Below are 26,164 nucleotides of genomic sequence, written 5' to 3'. Positions count from 1 at the left end.
TACTAAATGACAAAGTAAATGGGGATCCCTTGTCCCTTCTCTCTCTACAAGGGCTAGGGGTCACAAAATTAAACTACTAGGTTGGAAGTTTTTAACACAAGGAAGTTCCTTTTTACACTGTGTGTAATTAAAACATGGGACTCATTGCCCCCCAGATGTGGTGGAAGCTGCCAGTTTAGCCACATTCCCAAAGGGGTTGGACACATTCTTGGAGGAAAGGGGCACCAGCAGCTATTGAGTATGGGAGTGAGGGATACAGCTCTGATTCAGAGGCTTCCTGGACCTTTAGATGCTGGAGGCTATAAGTGAGAGAGGAACAGGGGAAAATACCCTGGTCAGACCCAGTTCACTCCCTTTCAGCATCTGCTCCGCTGCCCCTGTGCAACACCAAAGACTGGGCAAGATGGACCCATGGTCTGACCCAGGAAATGGCACTTTTGTACCCTTGTCTGTACCTTAACAAGACACCTTTCCATAGGTGCTTGGAATATGCTAATCCTCTTTTTTTGCAGCATATAGTTTAAATGTCTAATAAACCTGAATCCAGGCTGAGATTCTGCTGCCCTTTGTTCTTGAAAGTCTCACAGGGGTCTTACCAAGTAGAAAATAAGCAAGCTCCAGTCTCTTGTGTCCCTTGAAATTGCAGCACTTGGAACCATTCATTGTGCACCCCCTGGACTTTTCAAATAGGTGTAGTTCATTGTGTTGTATGTGGAACAGCATTCCCAACTTGCAGGGCCTTTGGTTTTGCAACAGATTGGAAACAAGTTGGCCCATCAGACATAAAGACTAATCTCTCAGTAATTTTTTCTCTGCCCTAGAAACGGATTGGGTGCAGTGAAAGATGGTGAGCCTCATTACGTGGTGGTGCACTGCACAGGGTATATCAAAGCCTGGCCTCCAGCAGGTGAGAAATGACGGGACTTATCAGTCGTTCAGGTCAGCAGCACGTTAGCATCCTAAAGTCAGACTTTAGGATGAAAAGGAGAATCCCACTTCCTTAAGTGCTAGATCTGGATTCTTGCAGGTTGTGGGCATTATAGTAGGCATTCCAATACTTGTGCACATTTAATCGGAGTGTAACCAGATGTGGGTTGCATTATCCCATCCTGTGAACTCTGAATTAGAGGTTGAACTGGGGGAGAATGGGGTGCTTTTAGTTTGAGGTCCTAGGAGAAAGAACTTGGGAACAAATCAGCAAGGAGTTCAGTACTTCTGCTCTCCCCTCTGTGGAGTTAGCAGCCTCTCCTACAGACAGTGCCAGGATTCTTTCAAACATTCCTTTTCCTTTTGGTCCCAGGCATCTCGTTACCAGATGATGACCCAGATGCTGGCCAGGGAAGTAAATTTTGCCTTGTGGCCATTGGCAGATTACAGGTGGGTGCAAACTCTTGTGATTCAGCAGATCTTGCAGAACGTGGCAGTTGTGAGAATTAAAGCCCTGTTCTGTGTGTCAGGGGTTATTTTATTAGCCAGCCAATTCTGCTTTTCCTGAAAGATCTCATGCCACTGTATTCTCCATGTGTGATCCTCCTTGTTTCCTTTCAGCAGCAATGTCTTCTCTGGCTCAGGATAAAGCAAATACCATGTCTGCTGTCTGAAACCTTCCAAAGCTCTGGCTTGGAAAATGTACGGGGAACTGTTTCCCGCAAGCACCCGTCTCGCAGACCAGTGTTATATGGAGCTCTGACAGCTGTCAGAGGCCTTCTGGGAACTTTCGTGCCAGTAGATGTATCAAATGCCCTACTTGGTTTCATGATTCCTCCTCTGTGTCATTCTCACTACATAGGGGTGTCAGGAACGTGACAGCCCTTTGGAAATGTGTGGAGGGTTGTTTAAATGCTAGTAAATAATGTCATTAGCCTTAGAATTGGTTACATGTTTGCCTGGGTTCAGATGAAGCAGTATCTCACCCCTCTGACATCCCTTGTCAAATTGAGGTTTCATTACCTGCTGCTTATTCAGGTAGCACTTGATATCAGATGCTGGGCACGGGGCAGGAACGTTATGGTTCTGGGGGGGGTGTGTGTGTGTGTGTGTGTGTGTGTGTGTGTGTGTGTGTGTGTGTGTGTGTGTGTGTGTGTGTAAAAGCAGAGTCGGTTAACATGGGGTCTGTTTCTCCCCAGGTCACTAGCTCGCCCAACTGCACGGACATAAGCAATGTTTGTCAGCCAACAGAATTCATCTCCCGACACAACACTGAAGGCATCTTCACCTTCATAGATCACCGCTGCATGGCGACAGTTGGCTACCAACCACAGGTGAGACGCTTTCCAAGAGAGTGCAGGGCCAGCTGGCCTTTCCTCCACACACCTTGTGGCTTTGCTTACCTAAATAAAACTGAGCTGAAACAAAACAGTGAGAGTAGAACCAGACGTGGCATTTTCCACTGCCTGTTGCTTAGAAAAATAGGCAAAAACTTGCTTTGATCTGTACAGGGAAGTGGCTCTGGGTTATGTCTAGATCTAATTGAGAGAGTCTTTATCTCCGCATCTGAATTGAGTGTTCAAAGGGTGAATTTGTACTGCAGTGATTCTCAGCCAAGGGGCCACAAGATCTTCTTACGATGTTATGTGATATTAGCGTTGGGAGGTTTGCAAACAGCCACGTGGTTTACAAGATGAACCCAGATATTTGCAATAGGTACCCAGAGGGTTACAACCCTTCTGCCCTGCTGAGTTCTTTGAATGGAAGAATTGCTGTAGCATTCTGCTGTAGTCAAAAAAAAAACAAAAAAACGAGTGAAAGTGAAGAGCTGGCATTTTCCAAGGGGGGACCGTAAGTCTACTAAGGCTGAAAACCTCTATTCCATTGTGCTGTTGCTGAAATAAGCTCTTATCTTTGGGCATAGTGTAGGGAAGAGAAGCGTCTTTAGCTGTACTACCCTGCCCAGAGTAGGTAGGAGCCCAGGGAATCATCTTGCCAAATAAAGATTTCTTTGAATTCATTTTCTCTCCTCTTTTGAACTAGGAACTTCTGGGGAAGGACATCATAGATTTCTGCCACCCGGAAGACCAGCAGCTCTTGCGGGACAGTTTCCAGCAGGTGTTTAGCTTTTGCTCTGCTCCTCTCCTCTACTTGTGGGTTTGTGGCAAGCCTGCAGCGTGGGTGGCTATTTCTGTTAGCCATCAGCCTTGCAATGGTGGGAGGGTAGGGAAGGCAGCTCTGATTCTTATCAGCACAAGAAGTGAATAGAGTTTAACTTTTATATCACTCCACTACTGAGTGACATGTTGTCAAATAGATGGCTGTTCTTCAAATTTATGGAGAGGCAAGCAAGTCCACTCCTTCCCTCTTGATCACCATGAGAAGTAGTACCTCCTTGTTCATTTGAGCATAGCTAATTGAGCAAGTGCTTTTGAGAATAGCTAAAATTTTAGTGCATCCTGTTATCGCAAAGACGTGTCACTGAGGGTGTAAAGGAAGTGGTATGTCTGCTCCTATAGCATCCTAAGCTGCATTAGAGGAACAGATGAATGGAGTAGCTGGAATATATCTGGAAGGTGTAATGCAGTAGCATGACCTAAAGTCACAGGGCACCCCGGTTAGCTGCTGGTGGGGTTGGATGCCTTCATGCTTATACTCGAGATTGCTCCATATATCCATTATCTGGTGCTAGCAATAGCCTTGCTTTTTCTAGGTGGTGAAGTTAAAGGGCCAGGTGCTGTCAGTCATGTTCCGCTTCCGTTCCAAAAACCGCGAGTGGCTCTGGATGCGAACCAGCTCCTTCACCTTCCAGAACCCCTACTCAGATGAGATCGAGTACATCATTTGCACCAACACCAATGTGAAGTACGTACGCACAGCCCATGAGCGCTTTGAGTTATACCACAGGCATCATGTTGGATCCTGTGTCTCCCAGGCAGAGAACCTGATCTCTCGGGATCCATACCAGTCTTCTGCTTGGTTTAGACCCTAGAAGTCACTAATCGCACAGTTCACTCTGTTCCTTTGACCAGATCTTGCCCAGATATTCTCAAACAGCTGTTTTAAAATGGATCAGCTGGTGCTAGAGAGTAAATATTGCCATCTCCCTGCAACAGCTTGCCCCAGAACTTGGAGACATCTCCCCCATTGTGACGCTGCAATAAGATTGCTTGTCTGCCCCACCTTGCCTGTTCCCTTTTTGCTATCGCAACTGATTCTCCTTGGGAGAAGTCAAGGATGCTGTCTCTCCTTGGAAGTGGCTCATTAGAGGTGCCGCATTTGAGCTGTGGAAGGGAAATGCTGCTGAGCAAATGCATCTCATAGTTACATGGCTAATATTAGCCATAAAGGATGCCTGCCCATCCAGACCGTGAACAGAGTCAAGGCTGGATGTCCAGTTCCCTTCTGAGTCTTTCACAGTTGCAAGATACAGGCAGCAACTTGCCCTACCTACTTGCTATCAGGAGATGCATGAGCAATATTGCCTTGATTCCTGCTGGGGCTTCCCTTTGTTTTCCTAGAGCAGTGGTTTTCAACCTTTTTTCATTTGCGGATCCCAGAAAATTTTTGAACGGAAGTGTGGACCCTTCAGAATTTATAAGTACAGGTATTCACATTCTTTTGATTGATCATAGTCATCTTTTAACAGACGCCTGGAGGGTCTGTGTACAGTTCACAGGCTGGAGGAGCTACACTTTTACAGCCTGTGAACTGTACACGGCTAAATGGGTCTTATTTCTCTGAGACTGAGAACTATCCGTGGCGCAAAAGGAGTTGCCTTTAAAAGCCTTGGTGAGGGAACACAGGGGGCAGGGTTTCCTGCTATGTGGAGAGAAACTGGTTAATTTGAGGTACTGGCCATTATACTGTCTTCAGCTCATCAGAAGCAGAACCCAGAGGTGCTTACCAGGGATTTAATGTGAACATCTCTCTGCAGTTAGAAGCCCCTAGCGCTTGTGATGTATCTGCTGAGTTGAATGGAGAGTCTCAGATTTTTTTTTTTAGGTATCAGCATGGAGCTGCTTGTGGTTTTGAGACCTGTATTAGACTGGCAAGGCTTCTAGCCTGTCCTGCTGAAGAACAGCTCTTAAGGGTACCATGCAGGGGCTGTCATCACCTTTGGCTCATGGCTCTTATTGTGCTCAACATCTGACCCAAAGGACTTTGAAATAGGAGGGATCTTTCCATTGACTCTGGGCTTGCCACTACAATACATCCTGCTGTGGATGAAACCCAGCCAGCTTCTCCATGCAGTGACCAGCTCTGAACTCTGCTTGTATCCTTCTTTCCTCAAAGGAACTCGAGCCAGGAGTCACGGCCTGCCCTGTCCAACGCCATGCCAAGGCCGCAGCTGGGGCAGAGTGCCAGCCTTCCCCTGGAGATGGGTGCAGCGCAGCTGGCATCAAGGTCAGAGGAGAATGCAATGCTTTTTGAGTCTTCTCTTATGTGGGTTATCTCCTCTTCTCCTGGCCTCCTTGTTTGTATAAGCCCTGTCAGGTGTCCTTACACTCGCTTTCCCCAGAGCTGTAATCAATCCTTCCTAGCTAATGCCTCATTAAACACACAACCCTTGTGTCTGCTGCTTTGGTAGTCTGCTGGTCTGTTTAAGCAGCAGGGCTAATTCTGCAACTGGCAATTAAATTTTAACTGAGCAGAAGCAGGGAGTATCTGCCCGGTTGTAGTTCAGGCAGCCACACAAGCTTGTAAGGGTGTTGGCTGGCAGGCAAGGAGAGCTGTAAACTGTTCTTGTCACTAGGAGCTGCCTTTTGGGGTCTGCCTGTGCCACTTGCAAGGCACTGGCAAGCAGCCTTTGGCTATTTTTGCAGTGACCATCAGCACTGTCTCTGGGAACATGGGCCTGGGTCCTGCTATAGCAAGAGTGACCAAGATCCAGCCCCAGAGCCTTGTCATGCAGCCCACAGGGCTTTCTGTGGCTTCAGAAATTTGGTGGAAACCTTGTCTCAATTCCCAGAGCCCCAGCACCAAATTTCCAGACCGGTAGGGAACCCCAAGGGGCCATGTCCTCTGACCTGCAGGCTTGCCAGGCACTGCTATGCTACAGCATTCAGAGAGGCTTCTCCCCTTGACATCCACTGGGTCCAGGCCCAGCACTGTGGTTACATTTAGCCAAGCACTGTTGTCTTCTCACAGTTGCTTCTATTTTAGACAGCAGCAGCCGCCACAGCAGCAGGCAGAGCTGGAAGCGGTTCCAGGAAGAGAGAGCCTGTCTGGGTACGAGCACTCGCAGGTAACTTGGCAGGGAGCGGGAAGGCTTCCAGCAGTGTTTTTGATGTCCTGGATGGCGTGATCGATCCTAGCCCAAAAACTGGCCCTTGTGAGAGTGACCTAGAAGGCTCCTGCATGGAAGGCAGTGCCTGGGTGTGGTACACATGAGGGTCCAGGCTTTGAGCCCCTCAGCTCTTTCTTGTTGATCAGGGGTGCTTAACCCCCAGCCCACAGGCCAGATCCAGCCCATGGCTCCATGTTATCCAGCCCACAGAGCTCCCCATGGGTCCAACATTTAGCAGCTGGAGAGCATTGGTACCATCTCTTCCCCCTCTGCACCACTGCTAAATTGTGCTGGATCAGGTAGCAGTCGGTGCTGGGCAGAGGCTGGGCAGAAGCAGCACCATGAGGATGCCATGGCCCAATCCCAGTGCACAGGGGGCTGGGAGGTGGCAGCATTGGGACCAAATCCCTGCACACAGAGGTGGTGCCAAGCCCCTGGGGACCAATCCCATGGGGGACAGGGTGATTCCAGGACCTGATCTAGTCATGGACCAGACCTGTGCCAGTTCTGTGGCCCTTTGGGCCAAAGAGTTGAGCTCTGCTGCCATAGATGATATGCTGTTAGCAGGCTTCCTTTGTGTCCTTGGGGAGGTATCCCTGCCTTTGACCGCTAGTTACCCATGTTTGTGTCTTCAGGTCTCTGTTCAGCCAGTCACGGCGGCCGGCCCTGAACACAGCAAGCCCCTGGAGAAAGCAGAGACCCTGTTTCCTCAGGAGCGCGACCCAAGGTTCAGTGAAATCTACCCCAGCATCAGTACAGGTAGGGGGAGCTGCATATGGTGATGGGGTGGGGGTGACTTTGATCTCAAATCAGTATTGCCACTTGTCCCATTCATAGGGACATTCTCTAGTAGGCACCTGCACACCTGTTTATCCACCCATAACCTTTTGCCCCAGACTGTTGCCCTGACCATGACCCCCCCAGTGCCTTCCTGTCTGCAGCTGGGATCCTGGTCACGCTTCTTTGGGTGGGGAGGGGTGGACAACCACCATTTGCCCTACACTCAGAACCAAGTGCCCCAGGTCTGGAACCTCTGGTGTAACCCCCCACTTCTGCCTCTTCACAGCTGAGTGCTTGTCTGTTTTCCTATACTTTGAGATCAGATCTCAGCAAACCTCCCACACTCAAAGGATATTATGCAAAGTTTGATTAGACAATTGAGAGGAAATCGAATTAAACAAGCTGTTACAAAACCGTCTGGCGCCTGGATAATAGTGTGGCTAAGTGACAGATGAGCTTGTAGCAAGCCAGGGCAGATCATCAGATTGGATGGGAAGAGCTCAGGGATTCTTGTTCCCTCCCACGGGCATCATTGCCTTCCAGGCTCTAACCTGTGTTTGCTTCTTTCTCAGATCAGAGCAAAGCCATTCCTGCCAACACTGTGCCTACCAATCAGCCGCTCTTTCCTCAGGGAAATACTTTCACCCCTACCCGGCCCGCGGAGAACTTCAGGTGAAGCTAGGGCACTGGCTGGGGAGTGGGGTAGCTGTGAATTTTACCTCTGTTTGAACTTTGTCTGTGGACTCTCCAAAAAAAGGAAAGCACCAGCGGTGCTACTGGGGGGTATTAACTGATCTAAAGCAATCGGACTGTAATCACCATCCAGGAAGCATTAGCTTTGAACAGCTGGTGTGGGAAACGGGCCACTGAAGTGCACCAGTTCTGACTCAGCTCGTCTCTGGGCAGCCCAACAGAAGAGAGCATCTGCAGCCTATATGTGCAGGTCTTGGAACATACCCATGTGGGAGGGTTATGTACACCATAAGACACTTGGTCTTCCAAGACCAGCGTCACTTTTCATTTGCTTTACTTCAGCTTGCCCATCAGCTGTATCTAGGTACTAGCCCAAAAATGAATGCAGTGATGCGGGGTGCAAGTTGGGGTGTAAACCATTGCTGCAGTCGAGCAGGGCTGATAACCCAAGAAACAAGGTTTTTTTTACTCGCAATCTGCAGACTTTTTACTGACAGCCAAAATATTTTTTACTATGGTTGGTGTTTAACCTCTAACTTTGAACCCGACCCCTGTCAATGGCTTGACCAAAGGGTTATAGTTACATTATGTAAAATAAGTGTCAGTAGAAAAACGTTTGGCTGTCAGTAAAAAGTTTGTAGATGGTCAGTAAAGAAAATTAATCTTGGCAAATCTGTTTCTGTGATGCACTGTTTAATTACTGCTTAAATCCAGGTAACTTAACACTTGCTGTCCTCCACTCTAGGGGCAGTAGCATGGTACCACCTGTAAATATTATCCAGCAGCAATCTGCCTCCACCGGACGAATCTTAGCCCAGATTTCTCGTCACTCCAACCCCACTCAGGTCAGCGGAACCAACTGGCCGGCTGGGACACGGCCCTCATTCTCAGCACAGGTAATAGCTCTTAGATGTCTGCCATGGGCCTTCTACCGGTGGCAGGGACTCATGCACATGCTATCACCATGTAAGTGGCTCTTTTGGGAAATGTTCTTAATACAGTCATTCCTTTGAAATAACCAAGAGGGCGGGAGGAATTCTGTAGGGATCATGTGGCTGAGGCAGGTCCAGCAGCACCAGTGAACCTGGCCTGAAATGAGATTGTCAAGCCCTGAGCATTGAAGCCCCAAAATCTGTGGGGGTGAGATGTAGGACTGGGGCCTGTTCTCGGGGAAAACAGGGTGTTAATCCTCCATGCTGAATACTACTGTCACCACCTTAGTCTTGGCCTGCAGGTGAGTGAGTCCCGGACTTGAATGCTTCCGTCTCCTGTGTAACTTCTTGCTCTATCAGTCAGAATGAGGCCCTCTGTTGCATTTTCCCCTAAAGAGCTCTCATCCCCTGAGGGCCTTCTAGGTGCATTGAAAGGCAGACCAGCAGTGGTGGGGCAGCTTGCCCTGGTTATACTCCATCTCCTTGGTTGATGAAGGATCTCTGTCTCCAGTGCTGGACCACATGATGATGAGGAGCAGAACATAACCGTGTTCCCTTCCGTGTCCCTGCAGCAAGTGGCGTCCCAGGCCGTGAAGACCCGTTCTCCCTCATTTGGGATGGGCACCTTCCAAGGTACCCCCTCCTCCTTCAGTCCCATGTCCACACCGGGCTCCACAGCCTCACCTGGTGGTGCTGCATATCCCAACCTCACCAGCCGTGGCACGGGCTTCAGTAAGTGCTAGTTCTTTTCTGCGAGGACCTGGGGAATAGAGTCTTGAACCAGAAGCCCTAAAGAGCCCAGGGTGGGTGGGGGTTGAAAGGCACCTTTGGAAACCCACAACACTTGCCATCGTGATGACTTCTCCAGAAACCCATCCTGGGTAGTCTCGTCTCCCACAACAAACCCTTACTATGTGGGGCTGTTAATTCTATGCTCTAATTGCCCTCACGGTTAAGTGGCTGACAATGGGATGGCCCCCCTATTACTTCAGTTCTTTGCATACTACACTCACCTTTCCTCTCCCAAAAGTTCAGTCCTCCAAAATTGATAGGGAAGCTAATGTTTACGGCTGGAACAGAAGCATGGAGGCACTGGTATAATGGCTTCTGCTTCTCTCTGGGCTGGCAAGCAATTGGGGAAGAATCCAGTTTTTCAGCCCTCTTGCAGCCTCTGCCATGTAGCTTTTGGCTGAGTAGCCTAATATGGCAGCAGCTGAGTGGGTTAATAATTCCAGAGCTTTTGCCCTGAAGTAACCAGTGAGGTGGCTGAGGGTGAGCCAGTTGCTGCCTGCAATTGGCTCTTGGCAATGACTAGATTCTGCTTTCCAGAAATGAGGTGCATGTCTTACTGTGGGGGGTTGTGGTATGCAGGAAATTACGGTACTAGTCTAGTTGGCTGGGAGCATAAAGCGTTAGTAACATCCAGCTTCCAAATCTTGCCTTTGCCGACCCCTTGATGGCCCTTGGGACCAGCAGCCATCGCTCCCTGTGGTCAGAGAATCTCACGCTTATAACTTATTCATCTGTTCCCTGTCAAACAGCCACTGAGACTGGGCAGACGCCAGCCCCGTTTCAGGCACGGACGGCAGAAGGAGTGGGCATGTGGCCTCAGTGGCAGGGACAGCACCACGGGCCGGCATCAGGAGAGCAACATGTGCAGCAACCACCCACCCAGTCGGAGGTCTTCCCGGTAAGAGGGCACCTGTGGCAAGCAGGGCCATGAGTTCAGGCGGGTGAGCGAGCTTTGGGGCCCTGGCAGATTTTGCATTTAAGGCATGATTCACTGGTTCATCACTTCTTAAGGAGTGACTTGGCCCCACATTTAATCAATGAATGGTAAAACTAGGAATAAGTCACAAAGCTGTTGCATGCAACATGCATAATAAGTTACGGCTGGTTCTTACCACGCATGGGATGTGTGGCCAGTGCTCCCAGTTCCTTCTAGACACCTGCGTGCTCCAGAGGCTAGGAGCACACATCAGCTGATGGGGCACCCTGTGCTCCCCTGTCTGAGAGCTCCAGGTAGCTGATCATGGCTCCTAGCTGCAGAAATGCAGGAAGCCAAACTTGCTGATCCTGGACTCTCCAGGATGCAACCGGGTGCATTGTGGCACGATGAGATCTGTGGCAGGATTTTGTTTTTTAAATAAAAAAACAGAATAGCTCTACTCAGCTCCATCTCCCCTCTGCCCTTTAGAGACTCTCCCCGCGCTCCAGCTTCCTGCCACCTGCTTTGATGAGAGATGTGATCCATTAACTGTTAACCCTTCTTCCAGACTGCTCTGTAAGCCTTATCGACTTGCACCCAACAGGGCATTTGCTGCTGGATAGGGCTGTGCAAAATTTTGGCAGCCGTTTCATTTTGGAAGTATTTCAGGCTATTTTGGTGTCTGAAACACCAAGTCCGGATTGAAACAGAAGGCTCAGAAACATCTCTGAAATGAGGCTTCCAAAATGTTACAGAACATTTTGGAGTTTCGCAGCCGGCCTTGCAGGGAAACAGCTATATGTTGCTGCCCTGCCGCACGACTTGGCTTCGCAGGGAGCAGAGATCTGTGCCTGGGGTCTCCTCGCCGCTGCTATCCTCCCTGCACTGCCCCGGCAACCCAGGGCTGCATGGGTTGGGCAGCGGTAGTGAGGAGACCCCCGGCACGGATCTCTGGTCCCTGCAGAGCCAAGTCGTGTGACAGAGCAGTGCTGGTCCCTGCCGTGCTGCCTGGCCAGGGCTGTGAAGGGCGGGCAGCGGCGGGGAAGAGACCCCAGCATGGAACTTCTCTGCCCTGCAACCTAGCGTGATAGGGGTCTCCTCACCTGCACAGAGGGCAGTGGCCCTCTCCCAGATGAGCCACCCATGGGCTGCGTCCTGCTCCCTGCTGGGGCCCTGCAGTCCCTGGCCCCAAACACTGCCCAGCTGGGTAGAGCTTTGCAAAGCTTCCCTTGCAGCCTGTTCGAAACGGATTCTGCTGAAATGAAACAGGGCAGTGATCCAAAACAAACAGCTGTTTCCGAAACAGCGGAAACTGAATTGAAACAGCCATTTCGCACAGCCCTACTACTGGACTTCTTTTTGCTTGTCTGTAGCAACCTCTTCCTGCTAATAGTCCAGGGGACACAGCTCTGTTAGCTGTGGGGTGCAGTTGGAAGCATCTGTAGCAGTCTCTTGCTGTGGTGTTTTTACAGATGCCCTCTTCCACACAACTAAAGGAAGAGGTTCCTCACCCCTGCCTGAGATTCCAAGATGCAGCAGCTGCCCAGATCCAAAACTAACGGCGTCTTTTGTCTTTCCAGGACATGCTGTCCATGCTGGGAGACCAGGGAAGCAACTACAACAATGAAGAATTCCCTGAGTTAAACATGTTCCCCTCCTTCTCGGAATAAAACTGTTGTAAGTAAGGACAGCAGCCACCATACAGTTCTCTCTCAAGTATTTCCGTGTAAAGGAAAAGCACCTACAGCTTTCTTCCAAGACTGCTAAACTTTGGAAACACTTCCTTCCTCCCGGCGGCCGGGAACATGCCCCCGAGAGTCCCAAATGGATGACTTGCCGTGGAGGAGGCAGCCATGCCTCTGGGGTGCCGTGAGCACCAGTGGTACTGGTCACCAGAAGACTTCAGGACTGGAGTGCCCCCCTGTGGGGAAGTTCTGGTAACGCTCCTGGCTTGGGCAGCAGGGTGCCCTCAGCACAGAGCTTACACATCTTTTCTTCAGTCCTTTTTTTAAGCTGTGTATCGGAGCTGTTTTTAGACTTCAGCAGAAGGATTCCACTCCCTCTCCTCCCCTGCCCTGATTGACGCCGGGGGGTAGGAATCCTCCTCATCTCCAGCCTGTCGCGTGAGGTCTACACGTTGCCCAATGAAGGGACTCCTTCTTTGCCATCTCTTCAGGAAGTCGGGAGCAAGCTCGTTACCAGCTCCCTAGCTCATGGGAGTGGTGCTCCGTTAGACCTCCATGCACACGGCAGCACAGCTGCTTTTCAACCCAACCTCGTCCGTAATCTGTGCAATTCTTGTGAGTCTCTTAGCACAACCTATAAACGTGTGGGGGACTTTCATTCATGTACACATGGGATAATGATGAGCCATAACGTAGCTTTTGGGGGTCAGGGGTAAGTGAGTCAGGCCACAGCTGAAGGTGTCAGCACTGCCCTAAACCAGTGTTTAAACAGGTTCTCTGGAAGTCCATCAAGGGGAAAAAAATCCCCATGCCTTTCCATGCAGGTTAAGCTGTCTGCATCTCCTTCCCTCCCTTCTCTTTGGTAAACCAAATCACAAGCGTATGGATCAAGGATCCAGGTAAAAATAGCCAGGGGCTGGTGTTCACATCCCCCAAGGTGTTTCATTCTTGCCTTCAGGGATCCCTTTAAAGAAATCCTTCCTGCCTTACCACAATCTCATCCTTGGCCTATGAGATGGAGACTAACAAAAGCGAGAGCATTTGCTGAAATAGTTTAAGCCTTGTGTTTCCAGTTTGTTGGCATCTTCCCTGAGGGGGATAAAAACAAGAAGTGCCGGGCCCTTTCTCTGTGACTCCTGTAGACTCTCGGGCAGGCACCCCCTGGGTCTGGAAGCATCAGAGCCAGATGCTCAGGTTTTTCATGTGGGTCTCTGGGTATTTCCAGAGCGCTGATGGCTCTCCAGCATCAGGATTTAAGCTCTGCCTTCTCATGCTTTCACTCAGACAACGGTTCAGAAGCTAACAGCACGGGACAATGCTTTGCAAAGGTCCTGAGAAATTGAAGGTGGGGGCGGATCCTGGAGACAGAGGTTGGAGACTAACAGGAGATTCTGGCTATGAGGGTGGTCAAGCATTGGAATGGGCACCTGGAGAGGTGGTGGAGTCTCCATCCTTGGGAGCTCTTGAGCAGGTTGGACAGATGCTTGGCTGGGATGGTTGAGTCAAGGTTAGTCCTGCCTTGAGCAGGGGCCTGGACTAGATGTGACCTTGTAAGGTCCCTTCCAGCCCTGCTTTCCCATCATCCTCAGTGCTGTTTTCAGAAGATCGCTTCAGCATTGGGGAGCTTTGCAAAACATCTCCTCTTCTCCCCCCCCCCCCCCCCCCCGTCTCCTGCATCTGCTCCATGCTGGGTTGATTATCAGGGTTGCCAACAGCAATAATAACACATGGCTCTTCTCTCCAGCTGGCTTTCCAAATACCTTCTCCAAAGGTCTTGGGCCTGCTGGGCCAGTGCTTTCTCAGGCTGAGAGCAAGTCCCCTATGCATCAAGTGTCCTACAGATCTGGATCCCAGGCACATGTGAACCAGCTGGCAGGGAGCGTGCAACTGAGCCCAGCAGCTGCATCCGTGTCTTCACTTTACCAAACAAAGACAAGGGAAACTAGCCTGGGAAGCCCGGACTGGCAGACAGCGCTCTTCCTCTCCACAGCCATTAAGAATGGACCAGTGTTGCTCCCCCAGCCGTCATATACTGTATGTGCATCTTGTAACGAGGGGCTAAAGTAGAACTTGGCCTCTCTGTAGTATATGGCGAGCATCAGGCTGAGGCTGTAGCTTCATCGCTCCACCCAGGGGCAGGAGGCTTGCTTGGTACCAAGCAGGTGCTAGCAGCTCAGTGGAGCTATAAGGAAGAACCCTGGGTCTTGCCCTGGGGAGCTGCTCTTTCAGCTCAGGCCCCAGAGTCCCCCAAACAGAGCTCCTGCCAAAGAGCCCCATCACTGGCTATTAGCTGGTGGCGGTGGAATAGCTGGGTGCCCAGCAGCAGTCTCAGCCCCCCCAGTGAAATTACCTGGCCAGGCTCATCGAGCAGCATTAACACACCCAGGCCTCTTTACGCCTGTGCACATTCAGGTGCCATGTTAGGAAGCACCAAGATGGCGTTTTGATCCTGCATTTCCCGCTGCCTGATGGATGCAGGATGAGGCCAGGAGGGTGCTGGCAGCTGGGGAGAGCGGAGCTCAGTCCTTGGTGCTGTTAGGACATGATAGGCCCTTTAAGACCTGCATATCGAGTCCCTAGGCTCACAGCCCTGGCGGGCAGGTCTCCGGGGAGGGCCCATCTGGTCCAGCCGCCTGCTTGGGCCAGGATCACTTTGTCTGAACCAGCCTGGACAAGGGTTTATCTTGTGTCTGGCGAGTGAAATGCCAGCTAGCAGCAGTAAGAAGAGCCCCGTTCAAACAGGAGGAGCGCAGGCGAGCCCCATGGGCACGTCCACCTGAGCTAGGGAAAGGCTGAGTGGCCCCCTGGTTTTGATAATCTTATTTTTTAAATGTGAGCTGGAATATTTTATTGTACAACTCGCTTAGGGGGGAGGGGGGAGCTTTAGCTACAGCTGTTTTGGAAGCCTCTTGCCCCGGCAGGGGCTGCGGGGTTGTATGTAGCAGAGATTTTACACCAAGATATTTTTTTTTCCAAGTGGTGTGGCTGTCTTTGTCATTTGGGAGGGGGATGGTGGTCTTGCTCACCTCCTGCTGGCCCCAGCCCACAGGGCCCTGAGGCTGCTGTGAAACCCTGAAGGGAGTGGATCTCTAGGGGTAACACCCCCAGGCTAAGGAGAGCCCAGGCAGGGTGTGGTTCTCTGTCTGCTTTCCCTCCACCCTGTCACCCACAGGCCATGGTGGCACAGATGGGGCAGGCAGCTGGATACTGTGGGTCTGGTTCTTGGAGAGGGGCTTTCCTCCATCTGGTGGGGACCCCAGGAGCTTGGCCTGGGGGAGGCCTTGACATGTGGCTAGAGGGTCTCACCCACGCTGTAGCAGCCAGGATGTGCTGCCACAGGGGCCTTGCCTTGCCTTGCCTTGCCTTGCCTTGCCTTGGGCACCCCCGGAGCAGACGGACCATAGCAGTGGCAGGAGCAGCCACCACCACCTTACGGACAGGTGGGCAGGGGCTTGTGTGGCCCTGGCTGGCAGGTCTGCCAGGGTGCCCACTGGACTCCTCTTGTCCCTTGGCTTTCCCTGGCTGGGGTTTGTGGTTGCTCCCAAGTCTTTCCATGTCCCAAGCAGCAAGCCTGGCTTCCACCTTGACCCTCCTCCCCACGTGGCTCCAAGCTGTCCTCTCCCAGCCCCAGATGCTAACACAGCCGGTCCCCAAGACGGCATATGTTACCGGCCCCTTTGCAGCCTGGTCTTGGGGTGATTGTCCCTGAGTGTTTGCAGTGGGAAGCCAAAGGGCTGGGACAGGTGGGTGACTCTTAGGAGGTTCTGTGAACTGAGCTGCAGCCCAGCCTTGAAATGTACTGAAGTCAGGGCCACAGAGCGATTGGAAGGGGGAGAAGGATGTGCCCAGCTGCTGAAGGGACCTTGTATTGCTGCAGTTCTCCCCACTGGGGGCTCCTAGCAGCAAGCACCTCCAGGAGGCTCCCATTTCAACCCCTGCGTGAGATACTTGGCCCATTCTCTCCAGCTGTGTAGGCGCGGGGATTGTCCTCCGGTTGTGTGGGTCCAGTTGTGGCCTGGGTCTGCATCAGAAGGGCCTTGGAGCTCAGGCTGGCTGTGGGGATTTGATGGGAGGAAGAAGGAGAGTCGTGGAGGGGAATGCAGCTGAGGGAACATTGCTTGGCCCTTCATTCCCCCTGTGAGATGTGGAGAGCAGGGCAAGAAACAGGCGCCCCCAGAGGGTGTTGGGTGTGGGGATGGTGGCAGCCAGGGGTGGTGGGGGGAGGCCCGGTAGCTGGGCCTCTTCCAGTTGATGCTCCAGGGTGCTGTCCCAGCTGGGTCCCCTGAGCTGGGCCTTTTGTGGGAGAGCCCAAGCCTGAGGCTGTGCTAGTGCCACCCCCATGCCCATCGCATCGCTGCTCGTGACCCAGCTGGCAGCAAAGGTCCATCGGCCTTGGCCATGTCACTGGTGGTAGCCGTTCCCCCTCCCCACCTGTAGCCTGGGGTAGCAGTGCTCAAGGAGCAGACACCCACACGGGCACCTGGATCCTGCCCTGGAGTAGACTTACCCCAGAGGAAGGAGCAGGCACACGAGCTCCTGTGGGTCCAGGCGCTGTGACAGCAGGCTGAGAGCCCTGCCTGAAGCCCCCCTTGCCCCTGGGTTTGGCTTGGCTGGTAAACACTGCCTGGAGTCAGGGCCCCGTGACTTGCTCACGCGCTCCCCTGGCTCTGTCCCGCAGGTCCTTCCCCTTGGCTCCAGCTCCAGCAGGGCTGAGTCCCAACCCCGGGGCTGAGTCAGCCTGGCTCCTTACAGGCCACTGCACGTGCCTGCCCCAGGCTGAGGAACAAACAGCCCCGTCCTGCTTTGGGGGGGCGGAGGGGGGGGTCCAGGTGGAGAGGTGGAGATTAGGGATGCCAGGTGCTGTACAGAGCTGGGGGCAGAAATCAGGTCCCCAGATGCTAGGGGCAGGGCAGAGATGGAGTGCCTGTGGCACCAGGGAGCCTGGCCTGCTATGAGCCGGGGCCTGATTGCACCACGCTGGAGGCCCTGGGAGTCAGGGCAAGGGCCTGGCCTTGAGCTGCATCCTGGTAGCAAGACCCCTCATTGCTATGCTGCTGTCTCTGCCAGGGCTGTCTGTGCACATGTTGGGACAGCTGTCAGCCAGAGCAGGACCCTCGAGGCAGCACCATCGTGATACTGGGTGGGGGCATTAGGGGCCCAGCACCCCCTGGTGCCCTACAGGACAGTGGTCTGGAAGGGTGATGCTTCCCCCACCCCCCAGGCTGCCACGGCCTGTGGGTGCCCAGCTGCTGTTCCCGGCTCTGGGTGCATGTGTCAGCGGGAAGCCCCTGTCCCCAGACAAGGAGTCAGAGTATCCGTCCCAGTGACCCTTTGCGTGCTGGGCAGCAGGGCCCCAGGCCGTGTCGACGGTGCCCACACTGGGTAGCCTTCGTTCTGCCCGTGTGGAGTGGCCCGTGGGTTGGGCCCAGTCGCTAGTGCCCAGGCAGCTCTGGCTCTGCCCAGGAGCATGGCATGGGCTTTGTTCCCACCGATGAACACTGGGAAGAGAAGGGGATGCTGGGGCCAGGGCAGAGGTCTCCCCTAGCTCACCAGCCTTGGGGCTCAGGCTGCGGCCAAGAGCCCTGCCACACTCTGGGAGCTTTGGGCCTGCATGCTTCCTAGTCCCAACCAGTACGCCCCCTCCATCTATACCCCCAGGCTAGGGCGGGGGGGCTCAGGCTACAGCAGACACTGCCCCCCCCCCTCCCCGGGTTCTCCCCTGGCCCGGGACAGCCACCCGGGGCCAGGACCGGACCCGCTCCCTGCAGCAGTGACTCAGGCTGCCGTGGATCATGTGAGCCCCAGGGCTGGGGGCCAAGCCCCCCTACACCTCCCCCTCCAGCCACGTGTGAATGTGAGCCACCCCCCACGCGGGCGCCAGCCCAGATTTTCCAGCAACTGCCGACTTCCTCCATCCTAGAGACATAAAAGGCTGCGGCCGCGGCTGCTGCAGGAACCGTCTCTGCTCTGCATCGACCCAGGACTACCGGACCCTGACAACAGGTGAGCACAGCCCGGACCCCCTGGTCCTAGTGGGGCATCAGGCTGCCCCCCAGTTCCTTTGCCCTGTGTGGGGGGCTTTGCCCACAGTTGCATCCTAGGGGTCAGCAGGAAAGGTCACAACATTGGGGTTCCTGTGGCCTTTTCCTGGCTGACAGGCCATGGGGGACCTTGACCCTTCCCCTGCACTAGTCAAGGCAGCGCGGGGGCAGCTGGGATCCTGCAGATCCTGGGACCCGGGCTTACCAGAGCCTGACAGCAGCCCCTGGGGTCCTCTGGGCTCGAAGAGAGGGTTGGCACTTGCCTGGAGGAGCCTAGAAGGGCAGAGGGGAAACTGAGGCACAGACCAAAGGTGCACCTTGTCCAGGATGACTGTGAGCACCTTGCCGAGTGGAGAGCTCAGGCGTCCGGCGCCCTGGGGCTGGCCGAGACCAGCAGGGATCCCACTGGCTGGGGTGGGGGAAGGATGGAGGGGCGCTGGCTTTGCCTCTCTCCAATACCGGGGGGGGGCTGATTCCTGGGTTCTTCCTTGGTGCCTTGCTGTGTGACCCTGCCTGCTCTGTGCCTCAGTTTCCCCAATTGTCAGCAGAGGCCCCGGCCAGCACAGAGCACCCGCAGCCGTGATTCCCAGCTGCCTTGGGTGCAGCTCAGGCCCTTCTCCAAAAATCCTAGCCCACATGCACGCAGGGCCTAATGCAAACCAGCTGCTGCGCGCACGTGACACCGGCTCCCTCCCCCGCTGGCACAGGGCCAGGGCGGGGGGGCTGGCCCCGGAGGGGCAGGAAGGGGGGTCTGTCACCGCTGGCTCTTCGCCAGAGGTTCAAAGATTCGTGGCTGCCTCTTGGCCTGGCCTGCCTGAGGCCCCACATAGGCAAACCGGCAGCACTGGGTTGAGCAAGAAGCAAGAGTCATGGCCCCTTCATCCCCCATCCCAGACCCGGCAAACTTGTTGCATTAGTGACCTGTTCCCTTGGCCGGGGGGTAATTCAGCCCCTCGGCCTCTGCCTGCAGCCCAGACCTTAGCAGACAGCAGTAGGAGGCTCTTATCCCCTCTCCACCCCAGCCTCTAGCAGGAGCTTGTGGCCCACCCAAGGGTCCTGCAGGCCCAATGCTTGGTAGTAGCTAGAGGGTCTCATTGCTCCCCCCGCACCTGGCAGGATGTGGTGCGTTGGCCTCTTTGCTCTGCTGCTCCCAACTGCGGCTGCCCTGCTGCACCCAGACCCGGCGCTGGACGCCCAGTGGGAGCTATGGAAGAAAACCCACAGGAAGCAATACAACGGCAAGGTACGGGGGGGGCAAGGGGGACGGAGATGGGAGTGCGGGTCCCAGCTGGGGGCTCTGTGGTGCAGCCCCATGGAGAGCAGTGAGGCGGATGCCAGGACAGGCTGCGGGGCCGGGGGCTGGTCGGTTTGGAGGGGAAAAACCCCAGCAGGGGGGAGGGGGGGTCATAAGGGGCAGATGGGGCTAGGTATCAAGCCGGCATTGGTGCCAAGGGAGGTTAGGTCATCTCCGGTGCCAGGCTGGGCTGGGCGAGCCTGGCTGAGGATGCCAGGAGCTCAATGCAGGGGGGATTTAGGATCCCTCCCAGCCCTGCCCCTCCTGTTGGGGACTGCAGTGGGGACTCCCAGCCCAGACAGTGACCCTGGGTGGCTGGGCCTGAGCCCTCCTTGCCACCCCCGCAGCCGGACGAGCTCTCGCGGCGCCTGGTGTGGGAGAAGAACCTGCGCTACATTGGCACCCACAACCTGGAGGTCTCACTGGGGCTGCACACCTACGAGCTGGCCATGAACCACCTGGGCGACATGGTAGGTGTCCCCCCAACTCGCACCCTTCTGACCCCCGGGATTCAGGGCTGTTCGGGCTGACGTCTGTGCATGTGTCCGTCTGTCCTTCCCCCTCCCCAGACCAGCGAGGAGGTGGTGCAGAAGATGATGGGGCTCAAGGTACCGCTGTCCCGGCCCCGTAGCAACGACACGCTGTATGAGCCCGACTGGACGGAGCAGGTGCCGGACGCCGTGGACTGGAGGAAGAAGGGCTATGTGACGCCTGTGAAGAACCAGGTATGAGGGCTGCAGGAGGGGGCGGTGTCCAACCAGGATTGACACCCGTTCAAGTCCGGCTCGAGGAGATGGGGGTGGCCCTCCCCTTCCCTGGCCCCGCCTCTGACCCCAGGCTCTGGACAGGGTCAGTGCGGGTCATGCTGGGCCTTCAGCTCGGTGGGGGCCCTGGAGGGGCAGCTGAAGCGGCGGATGGGGAAGCTGCTGTCGCTGAGCCCCCAGAACCTGGTGGACTGCGTGACCAACAACGACGGCTGCGGTGGCGGCTACATGACCAACGCCTTCGAGTACGTGCACACGAACCGCGGCATCGACTCTGAGGATGCCTACCCCTACGTGGGACAGGTGGGTCCTGGGCTCCAGCCGTGGGGGATTGCGCCAGGCCCAGCCGTGCCCCCTGGCCCAGGGGAGACTCTGGGGCCCAGCAGCTTCAGGCCCCAGGCCCTGACCCCATAACATCCTGGGCCCTGCAGGAATCCAGGCCAATCACAGCATGTGGCATGGCTGGCGGGAGGGGGAGTGGCTAGTGCCAGCCAGTTGGGACACAACTGGCTTCCTCCCAAACTTTCCAGTTCCCAGCAGGTGGTGGGAGGAGGCGAAGCTAGCATTGGCCAGTCAGGAGGCAGCTGATGGGAGGGGGGTGGAGCCTGCATTGGCCAATTAGGATGCAATTGGTGGAAGGGGGTGGAGCTGGCATTGGCCAATCAGCATGCAGCTGGCTCCCTCCCAAACTTTTCCCCAAACTTTTTTTTCCCTTGGCTGCTAAAAATTGGGTTTTTTCCTATCGGGGCCCCCCCCCCCAAAAAGCCATGAAACGCTTTGAAATTCCCCTCCTTACCAGTGCCACTGTCACCCCACAGGACGAGAGCTGCATGTACAACCCGACTGGGAAGGCAGCCAAGTGCCGAGGCTACCGGGAGATCCCGGAGGGGAACGAGAAGGCACTGAAGCGAGCCGTGGCCCGGGTGGGGCCCGTGTCGGTGGGCATCGACGCCAGCCTGCCCTCCTTCCAGTTCTACAGCAGAGGTAGGGGCCGCGGGGGTGACGGGCCCAGCTCCTCCCGCTTGGGGTTGGGTTTGCTCAGTGGTAGGAAGGGCCCCAGGGTCATCACTGCTGTCACCCTCTGTGCCCGGCCCTCGCTCCATCTGGCTCATGGGACCTACAGCATCAGCACATCTCTAGGCGCCTTCCCTGTCGCATCACCCCCACAATGAGGAAACCAAGGCATGGGAGGGAAGGGGGAACACAGCTGTATCCTGCTCAACCTTGCTGCATCCAAGCTGGCACAGACGTGTCTTAGCCACCTGGTGGGCACTTGCTGGGACAGGATGTCCCAGCTCTGCTCCTGCTCTGCTTCCTGCCCTTTGAAGCCCGGGGCAGTGCCAGGACCCTGGTCTGGGTAGGTCGGGGGCTGGACAGAGAGCTGCTGTGCACGAGGCCAAGTGAGTGACACCCCCATCTTCCCCCTCCTCCCCAGGCGTGTACTACGATGAAAGCTGCAATGCCGAGAACATCAACCATGCGGTGCTGGCCGTGGGCTACGGGACGCAGAAGGGCGCCAAGTACTGGATCGTCAAGAACAGGTCGGGTGGGCGGGGAGGCTGGGTGAGCCAGGCTCCTGGCAAGGGCAGTTTATTACCCCATCATTGCCCTTTTGATCCATGGGTGCAAACTGGACCCCTGCCCCTGCCACGTTGGGGAAGCTGTGAGCTCACTTCTGCCTGCCCTGTCCCACAGCTGGAGTGAGGAATGGGGTAACAAGGGCTACGTCCTGATGGCCCGAAACATGGACAACGCCTGCGGCATCGCCAACCTAGCCAGCTTCCCCAAGATGTGAATGCTGCGCTGGCCCCGGCCCCGGCCCCGTGCTCATGTTGCCGGCTTCTGCTCTGCTTCATCCCCATCCTCACCGTCCACTCTGCGCCTCCAGCAACATGAGAATGCGCCTCCCCTCCAGCCGGGGAAGCTGCTCTCTCTGCTCCCCGAGAGGTAGGGTGAAAGGACCGGTGTCTGCAGGGCCAGAAGGTGAGGGGCAGACTGAGCATTTCTCCAGGAGCAGAGATTCGGGCCCCAGAGGGGTTTGACTCCCTGCCCCTTCTTTGGATCTGCCCCGTGGAGCCAGCACCTTTCATCCCATGCATGCAGCCAGCCGCAGCCACCAGCCGTGCCTGTTTCTGAGACCCGCGTGGAGCCGGAGGGCTGGACCCAGGTTCTGAGGCCTCCCCAGGGCCCGGCAGTCAGTGGGAAGAGGTTGCAGGGTGCCTGCACCCTGGAGAGCTTCTGTGGATGACTTTCTGTTGCTCTGTCCTGTGGGACCTGGGGTGCAGCAGAGCTAGTCTCCTGTGGTCCCGGGCAACCTCTGTATTCCTCCCTCCGCGATGTGGCGGGTTCGTGTGAGACTGACATGACTGTATTGTGAATAAATGCAGTGGGGAGAAGCTGGCATCTGCCCGTGGTTGTCTCTGTGTCCCATCCTGACTTGCCAAGCGGTGTCATCACAGATTTATCAGCCTTTAGTTTAGAAGGGACCTCAATAGACCAGCAAGTTCCTCCACTGGGGAAGGAGAGTCCAGACCATCCTAGCCAGCTGCCCCGGGGCTTGGCTAGCCCCTCGGTTGGAAGGTTTTCCTCGCATCCAACCAAAATTGTTTCTACCAATTCAGCTGATTTCTTGGGCCCTTCTTCACAGCTGTGGAGGAAAACCTACCAGCATCCTCTTTGCACCAAAACATCTCGGTATGGGGGACACGGATCTAGTGTCATCTCCCCCTCCCCAAACGCTGCCTTTCCAAGTGAAACAAACCCTGTCTTCATCCGCCCTGGCTCCTAAACCTCCTCCTCATGTCATTGTCCTCTGGGAGTGTGGCTGCAAGGTGCAGAATCTACCCTGTCAGACTAACACAGCTACCACCTCTCCATTAACATCCAGTGCCTGCCCAGCACTGGACCCAGTGCCCCTGGTGCACCAGTCCAGACCTTGTGGAAGGGTGCGGGGTTGGCTGGGATAAGGAGGTACTCTACCCAGCTCGGCCCCCGACTGAAATGGTTTCCCCCCCCAAAAAAAAGTGTCCGATTTTCATGGAAAACATTGAATTTGGGACATTTAAAAACACAGATTCCTGGAACCTAAAGGTCCATCCTGGCAGGCTGCATCTGGGAGTCCCATCTCCTTTGCTGGTGGGGCTCTCACCTGGACTTCGTTTCCCACGATGCACCACAGTCCAGAGACCATGGTGGATCATGGGACATATAAACCAAGCAGGGGGCAGTCTCATAGAGGCAAGGAAGGGCTAGGATATGCTGCCCTTCCAGTCTGAGCAGTCCTGAGTAGTTCTCCCTTCTGAAGTATCGGCATTACCTTGGCACTGAGGAAGTTGACAATTACATACCAGTTTTATGTACACCTAAATCCCCAGGTCCTGGAGTCATGTGCTCCCCAGTGGGGATGCAGCATAGGCCAAAGTGGGGGTGCTTCCTGCAGGCGTGACTACCCCTGGATGCATAAGCCACGGCTGCAAGAGCCTTGTGTGGGCAAGGACATTTGGAGGTGCAATCAATTTGTCCTTTCGTCTGGGCTGCAGGGTTGTGTCCACACATCTGACCTGGCAGCCGCAGCAATTCATCCTGCAGGGCTGGAGACCATGTGCTGCCCATCCAACTTCTACTTGCGCCTATCCCGGCCCTAAGAGCTCATGGGGCAGCACCAGGCATGAGGACCCCAGCTCCAGCCAGCAGCTTTGCATTGACCTGGGGATGTGACTGGTGTGACCATGATGGCGCAATGCAGAGATTGGGGTGGGGTATTAGAGAAGGGCATCCAGCTCCTTGCCCCGTGGCCCCCCTGCTCACCTGGTTCTTGGACTCGGGCTGGTGGAAGGAGGAAGGGAAGGAGGTGACCCTTCCCTTTCTTGGCATCCCACACTCCTTCCCCCTGCCCCAGCTGAGCCCTGCCTGGTTCCTCTTTTGGGTGGTGGGAACAGCTGTGTCCGTGACAGAAATGGGGATGAAGAATGAGGCTGAGGGAAGGGGAAGGGAGGAGAGACCGTGTCCAAAAGCAGAAGTGGGTGCCTCCAGCTGCAACCCCAGAAGCCACTGGTGCTGTTCTTGCTGATGACTGCTTTCCTGGTACAGCTGAGCTCAGCTCAGCCTCTGGGTGAAAACACATTAACCATGTGGCTAGCACCCAGCCTGTGGGCCTCCCAGGTGACCCCCAACCCTGAGAGGAGGTTTGAAAGCTTTTCTAGGTAGTCCCTTCCCTTTCCCATTTTGCACCTTTACGGCCCAACGTTTGCAAGCTTCTCCTTGTGACTACAAGTACTGGGGCCAGATCCTTGGCTTAGCTGGGAGCTGAGGTCCTCAGGGGATCACGTGACTCCAGGACCTGGGGATTTAGGAAGAACGTGCCTGTTACCCTGATGCCCGGCTGCTGGACCAAAGCTAAGCATTTAACTCGGTTCTGAAGGGGACTGGACATGTTCACACGGGGCTGGGAGGGGGTTCAACAGGTCCCCAGGTCAGTGATGCTGCGAGCTGTAGAGGGGAGAGGGGCAGGGGACAGATCAGTCCGGATAGGCCCTGCTTCAACAATCTCCCCCTCGCATCCACCCAGTGCTCCAGTGAGAGCCAGGCCTGTTATGCATTGGCGGTGGGGCTGAGGCCTAGTAGGAATGATGATGGTTGGAGGGAGGCCAGACAGACCCTTGGGCCATCCCTTCCAGCCTGGGTGGTCCCCGTACCTGCAACACCAGCTGGGCTGAAGGTCCTGCCAGGCTGTGCCGTGGCTGCAGACCCTTCACACTGAGACACTTGGTTCCTATCTCGGGGCTGCTGAAGTTGGGCACAGCAAGAGCCACCATCTGCACTCAGAGAGGAGCAAGATGGAGCCTCTTGCCCAGGGGTTGGGGTCCCACTCCCTGCAAACTGGCCAAGGAGCAAGTCTGCAGGAGAAGCGGGGGGCTTGGTTCTACCTCAGCAGATCTGCCCCCTCACCTTGATCACCGACAGGCCCATGCCAAAGGGATTGTCGTGCCAGGTTGGTCAATGCCAAGAACTCAACCAACGGCCCCAACTGGCTTAGGAACAGGTTTGTGTGATGTTGCCTCCTGCAAGAGCTGGGGTCTGGTCTCATCCACCCTGGAGGCCCCTTCCAGTCTGGGATGCCATGTCCAGAGCTCAAAGCGAGGGGCTTTGCTGCTTGCCCCAGAGAGCCAAGCTCCAAGCCGTCAGCACTGTGTCCTCTGCAGGTTGGCTGCTATGGGGGGGGTGAGTTTTATTGCATTGACTTTTAACTTAGACACTGGTTCTCAGAGCAGTGCCTGGTCCAAGCCACCTTCCCACCGAGCTCATCTTACCAGGCTCCTCTGACCACCTAGAGAGAGCAGGCTCTCAACTCCTCAACTCTCCGATGCTCCGCAGAAACTGTTATGGGTTGTGTGGTAAAGCCTACAGCTCTGCACCAGGGCTGAATGTGCTAGGCCTTATTGGTCCAGAGAGGCTGAGCAGGCCTAGTCTGGGTCAGTGCCTGCAGGGGAGACCACCTTGAAATCCCAGGTACCCAGGGCCCAAGCCAGGGAGATGAGGCTGGATAGGTGTCTGGCTGGGGTCATCTGAGCCCAGCACTCTTTCCTGCCTAGGCAGGGGCTGGACTTGATGATCTGTTGAGGTCCCTTCCGACCCCAGCGTCTATGAATGCTTAGTTCAGCAATTGTCAGCCAGGATGGGATGCTGCACCCTGGGTGCCGTGATTCCCCTGAAAGGGTGCCACGTGGGTGTTGCACTTTGTTAGATGTGTGAACACCTCCACATGATTTAGGAGATAAACCCAGAGATTTCCAATAGGAATCCAGAGCCTGGCGCATGTTCTTCCCTCTCGCAGGCTTGCTGAGCTCTTTGCCACAGAAGAATTGCTGCAGTATTTTTCCATAGTTGAATGAGAAAGCCATGAGCTGGCATTTCCCAAGGGAGGGCTGAAGGAGACTGCCGTCTTGGATGAGAGCTGTCAGAAGCCATGGCAGGGCGCTTGTACACGATTGTTTGGATACACGTTACGAAACAGCATGAAAAATCAGTGAATTGCTCTGTTGTTACCAGGG

At 55.0% G+C, this 26,164-nt stretch overlaps 2 protein-coding genes across 5 annotated transcripts in view; both read left to right on the top strand.

Moving 5' to 3' along the window:
* The window catches only part of ARNT (aryl hydrocarbon receptor nuclear translocator), a 38,241-nt gene extending 23,250 nt beyond the window's left edge, over positions 1-14,991 (top strand). For 3 of the 4 annotated variants that reach the window (XM_059718759.1, XM_019478980.2, XM_019478982.2), the window contains 13 exons: positions 822-907; positions 1,301-1,377; positions 2,127-2,261; positions 2,971-3,045; positions 3,641-3,792; positions 5,224-5,334; positions 6,094-6,175; positions 6,853-6,976; positions 7,570-7,669; positions 8,436-8,586; positions 9,195-9,354; positions 10,164-10,312; positions 11,911-14,991. In XM_059718759.1, the coding sequence (XP_059574742.1) occupies positions 822-907; positions 1,301-1,377; positions 2,127-2,261; positions 2,971-3,045; positions 3,641-3,792; positions 5,224-5,334; positions 6,094-6,175; positions 6,853-6,976; positions 7,570-7,669; positions 8,436-8,586; positions 9,195-9,354; positions 10,164-10,312; positions 11,911-12,000 (1,492 nt within the window). In that variant the 3' untranslated portion in view covers positions 12,001-14,991. Of the gene's footprint in view, positions 1-821; positions 908-1,300; positions 1,378-2,126; positions 2,262-2,970; positions 3,046-3,640; positions 3,793-5,223; positions 5,335-6,093; positions 6,176-6,852; positions 6,977-7,569; positions 7,670-8,435; positions 8,587-9,133; positions 9,355-10,163; positions 10,313-11,910 lie in introns of those variants that run through there. The other variant, XM_059718760.1, reaches the window with a different exon arrangement.
* A 2,865-nt stretch (positions 14,992-17,856) lies between these two features.
* On the top strand, positions 17,857-22,515 carry CTSK (cathepsin K). The gene is made up of 8 exons (XM_019478999.2): positions 17,857-18,018; positions 19,173-19,299; positions 19,698-19,820; positions 19,920-20,075; positions 20,199-20,417; positions 20,933-21,098; positions 21,550-21,655; positions 21,810-22,515. Exons 2-8 carry the CDS (start codon positions 19,174-19,176, stop codon positions 21,907-21,909), a joined length of 996 nt encoding a protein of 331 aa, XP_019334544.1. The 5' UTR covers positions 17,857-18,018; position 19,173; the 3' UTR covers positions 21,910-22,515.
* Positions 22,516-26,164: the final 3,649 nt, after the last annotated feature.

This window comes from Alligator mississippiensis, chromosome 15 (genome assembly GCF_030867095.1).
Source record: "Alligator mississippiensis isolate rAllMis1 chromosome 15, rAllMis1, whole genome shotgun sequence".
NCBI lineage: Eukaryota > Metazoa > Chordata > Crocodylia > Alligatoridae > Alligator > Alligator mississippiensis.
The sequence above is the reverse complement of the archived record's forward strand: the minus strand, read 5'-3'. Positions and strand labels throughout refer to the sequence as shown.